The 4,560-nt window shown below is 45.8% G+C and overlaps 1 protein-coding gene across 1 annotated transcript; it reads right to left on the bottom strand.

Annotated features, from left to right (window-relative positions):
- Positions 1 to 3,152: 3,152 nt before the first annotated feature.
- LOC136480229 (uncharacterized) lies at positions 3,153 to 4,070 on the bottom strand. The gene has a single exon (XM_066477837.1). It carries the CDS (start codon positions 4,068 to 4,070, stop codon positions 3,153 to 3,155), a length of 918 nt encoding a protein of 305 aa, XP_066333934.1.
- Positions 4,071 to 4,560: the final 490 nt, after the last annotated feature.

Genomic DNA, 4,560 nt, shown 5'->3' with positions numbered 1-4,560 from the left:
TGCTTTCTGCTCCTCAGTTCCCACCCTCTTCACCACAATCTGCCCTCTTTCAACACATTCTCTAATGAAGTGATACTTCAAATCAATGTGCTTACTCCTCCCATGAAACACTGGATTTTCATGAGGGCTATTGCTGAATTGTTGTCCACAAATAAAGTAACAGGCTTAGGATCTTGCTTTGTAATCTCACTGATCAGGTTTCTAAGCCATAGTGCTTGCTTGGCTGCTGTAGTGGCTGCCATAAACTCTGATTCACAAGAAGAAAGTGACACTGTTTTTTGTTTCTGAGAGCACCAAGTGATCAAGTTCTCATTCAAATAGAATGCCATTCCTCCAGTGCTTCTTCTCTCCACTGTATCACCCCCATGATCACTATCAGAGTAACCAATGAGCTTGTCTGCACTCCCACCTTGGACATACACCAACCCAAAGTCCACTATGCCTTTCAAGTATCTCAAGATCTATTTGACAGCTTTGGCATGCATCACTGTGGGTTTTTCCATGAACCTGCTAGCAACTCCCACAGAGTAAGACAGATCAGGCCTACTGTGTAGTAAGTATCTTAGGCACCCAATCATCCTTCTATACTCTGTTGAGTCCACTAGTTGTCCACCTTTGTCAACATTAAGCTTGCATCCAGGTTCCATTGGGAATTTAGTTGAGTTACAGTCACTCATACCAAATTGATCCAACACCTTTCTAGCATATCCACTCTGTTTCACAGTGATGAAATCTTCCCTCTGCTCCACCTCAATCCCAAGGTAGTAGCTTAGCAGCCCCAAATCAGTCATTTCAAATTCATTCATCATCTATCTCTTGAACAGGTTGATCTCATCTGGATTTCCTCCAGTCACGATTAGGTCATCTACATAGACACCCAAAATGATTGCATCAACACCAGTACCCCTGGTATACACTGCCTATTCACTTAGACATCTTCTGAAATTCAACTTCCTTAGGCTTTTGTCAAGTTTGACATTCCAAGCCCTAGGAGCTTGCTTGAGACCATAGAGAGCTTTGCTCAACCTGAATACCTCATTTTCTTTCCCTTTCACCTCATACCCTTCAGGTTGTGACACATAAACTTCTTCCTCTAGATCTCCATGTAAGAATGCAGATTTCACATCAAGATGATGAATCTTCCAACCATTGTTAGCTGCAAATGCAAGCACAGTTCTGACTGTATCTAGTCTGGCAACCGGAGCAAACACCTCCTCAAAGTCAATGCCATACTTTTGCACATAACCCTTTGCAACTAGCCTAGCCTTGTACTTCACCACCTCACCATCCGAATTCCTTTTCAACTTATAAACCCACTTGAGGCCAATGGGTTTCTTTCCCACAGGTAACTTGACCAGTTCCCATGTCCTATTCTTTTCAATGGATTCCATTTCTCTATCCATTGCTTCAATCCACTCTTGAAGACCAGCAGCTTCTGCATATCTAGTTGGTTCTCCTGTCTCCACCAACAAGGCTTCCACATCAGAGTCCATCAACTCTATTTCTAAGGTATCATCATATATTTCCTCTAAGTTTCTGAATCTGATGGGACCACTATCATCAGTTGACGTAGGAGTGGAATTGTCTCCATGAACAGCACTATGTTGTGGTGTCACCATGCCATCACTGAAATCAACAGGCTCCTAAACAATCTGTTCTCCTTGCTGTGCAGGTGACTGTGGTAATTCAGCTCCACTGTCAACACTGACAGCTGCATCATCTGCCTCTTCTTCTTGTGCTACTGCATCATTGACACCAAAGTCAACATAGTCATATTCAAAATCATTTTCAACTATGACTTCACTAGACACATTTTGGCCCATAGTTGATTCCCAGTTCCACACTTTCTTTTCTTCAAACAAAACATCCCTATTGACAACAATCTTGTTGTTTTCAGGATCATACATTCTGTGTGCTTTGCTTCCTTCTTCAACCCCAAAATAAACCAACTACTTACTTCTACCATCAAGTTTCTTCAGATGGGGTGTTGATATTTTTGTGTGACCAACACACCCAAACACTCTCAAATGACCTAAACTAGGCTTCCTCCCTGTCCAAGCCTCATATGGAGTCATGTCACCCAGTTTCTTGGTTGGCAACCTATTCAGCAGATAAACTGCTTGCCTGACAGCTTCTCCCCAATACCTTCCTCGTATTTTCATGCTCTTAAGCAGAGCCCAAGCCATCTCCATCACAGACCTGTTCCTCCTCTCCACCACTCCATTTTGTTGAGGAGTGTAAGGTGCTGTGAGCTGCCTTTTGATCCCAGCTTGTTCACAAACCTTTGCCAAGACACCTGACAGAAATTCCCCACCCCTGTCAGATCTAAGAACTTTCACCTTGCACCCAGTGAAATTCTCTACCTTTGCTTTATACTTGACAAATACATCACAAGCTTGATCCTTGCTCTACAACATGTAAGCTTGCATCCACCTAGAATGGTCATCAACCAATAGCATAAAATATTTGTTTCCTCCTACTGTCTCTAGTGATATAGGCCCACACATGTCAACATGAACCAGCATAAGCTTCTCAGTTGACTGCCACTGTGAGGCCTTAGGAAATGGACTCCTAGTTTGTTTTGCTGAAATGCAATCACTACAAACTTGTTCAGGATGACTGATCTCAGGCACCCCAACTGCCATTTTCTTACTAACCAGCTATTTCAAAGATCTGAAATTCACATGGCCTAACCTCCCATGCCAGAGCCAAGCCAAATCATCAATGCATGCTAGTAAGCTTTCAGGTTCTACAGTTTCAAGCTCAATCTTGTAAAGTCTATTCTATGTCCTAGGTACACTCATGATCAATCTGTCAGGATGTTTCTCTGAAACTTCTAGCACATTTTCATCAAGCATAACTCTATGTCCTAACTCAGTTAACTGACCTAGACTGATTAAATTGCTTCTTAACTTTGGAATGTAGTAAACATCAGATAACACCCATTGATCATCCTTCTTCCCTTGGAACACTACAGTACCTTTACCCATGATTTCTACTGTAGAACCATCCCCAAATCTTACCTTGCCAGAAACAACACTGTTTAGATCTCTGAATTTCTTGTGATCACCAGTCATGTGGTTGCTTGCTCCATTGTCCATGTACCACTCATTGCTTGATGGATCACCTCCACCAGTCAGATGAAGTCCAGGCTATACTTTGGCTTCATTCAGAAACAATTTCTGAATCCTGTCCTCTGAAGAACACTGTAGCCGATCTGGCAATACAGTTTCTGCCAACAGAACTGCAGGCTCCCTCTCCACCTTGACAAGGTGAGCTTCCTCCTTCTTCTCACCCGGGCATCGATTGGCGTAATGCCCATAGGCATGGCATTTGAAGCATTTGATGTGACTCTTGTCATGCTTCCCATTGCCATCCTTCTCGGCATCAGCTGCCCCGCCATGGCCACTACTGCCTCCGCCGCGCCCACGGCCTCGCCCATGCCAACTGCTTTCTCCTCTCTTCCCCTTCCCGAAGGAATCACCATTAGATTGCTTCTGCCTCGCCTCCCACTCAGCCTGAGTTAGGAGGACCTGGCCTTTCACTGGACGAGCACCACTGCTGCCCCGCCGCGTCTGCTCTTCGAAGGCCTTCAGGCGCCCTACTGCTTCATCGAATGCAAGAGTCTTCAGATCAAAGAACTGTTCGATTCCTGCCACGACGGTGAGGTACCGATCAGGCACGATGTCAAATAGTTTCTTCACCAGATCTGTGTCGGTGATGTTCCCCCCCATGCTGCTACTCTTGACTGACAGTGCCGTCAGTCTCCCCACAACTTGATCCAGTGGATCATCATCCTTCATCTCGACTGCATCGAATTCGCTCTTCAAAGTCTGCAGCCGAGCATCTCTGACTCGATCTGCACTGACGAAACGCGCCTTCAGGGAGTCCCACACCTCCTTCCCCGACTTCTTCTTCGCAACTTGCATCAAGATGTCGTCAGGAATGCACTGAAGAAGGTGCGCCTTCACCTTCCGATCCTTCGCGTCTAGCTTCACCTTCTCTGCCGCGGTCGACGCCGCAGCTTCCAGATCTGGCTCAACCACCTCCCACTCCTCCCAATCCTCCATGATCGCCTGAACTCAAATGCACCAACTGGTGTAATTCGAGCTCGTCAGGGTTGGGTAAACCTGGCGTGCTTCCCCGCCGCCTCGCGCCCCATCCCCGCCGCCGCTGCCGCTAGCGACGATCGACATGGACCTAATCTGGAGTGTCTCCACGCGTGATCAAGGCTCCGATACCATATGATAGTCTCGGATCAATCACGCACTGTATGTGGCTGGATCGAATGAAAGAAATCAATGAACACAAAGAACAAATGGGCAACCGCAACGATGGCGCCAGGGTGACAGCGCCCCTTTTCGCTTTTAATGGTTTTCAACACTGAACCTAACCGGCTTTCTTATAATGCATAACTCGACACCTCAATGACCCAGCTACTTATACCGTAGCTAATGCACACGATTATAAAAGCAACAACTGCTTAAACACACTTTGAACATGACTAAAAACACACTATGCAGATAACTGCAGTGTCGTGGGCGCGGTCACCGCTAGCCT

The sequence above is a fragment of the Miscanthus floridulus genome, chromosome 9 (assembly GCF_019320115.1).
Source record: "Miscanthus floridulus cultivar M001 chromosome 9, ASM1932011v1, whole genome shotgun sequence".
NCBI lineage: Eukaryota > Viridiplantae > Streptophyta > Magnoliopsida > Poales > Poaceae > Miscanthus > Miscanthus floridulus.
This window is presented reverse-complemented; position numbering and strand designations above follow the sequence as displayed.

What these genes read in the sequence shown, in the direction of transcription:
- LOC136480229 (XM_066477837.1), bottom strand. Translation starts at nt 4,070, where the DNA reads ATGGAGGATTGGGAGGAGTGGGAGGTGGTTGAGCCAGATCTGGAAGCT.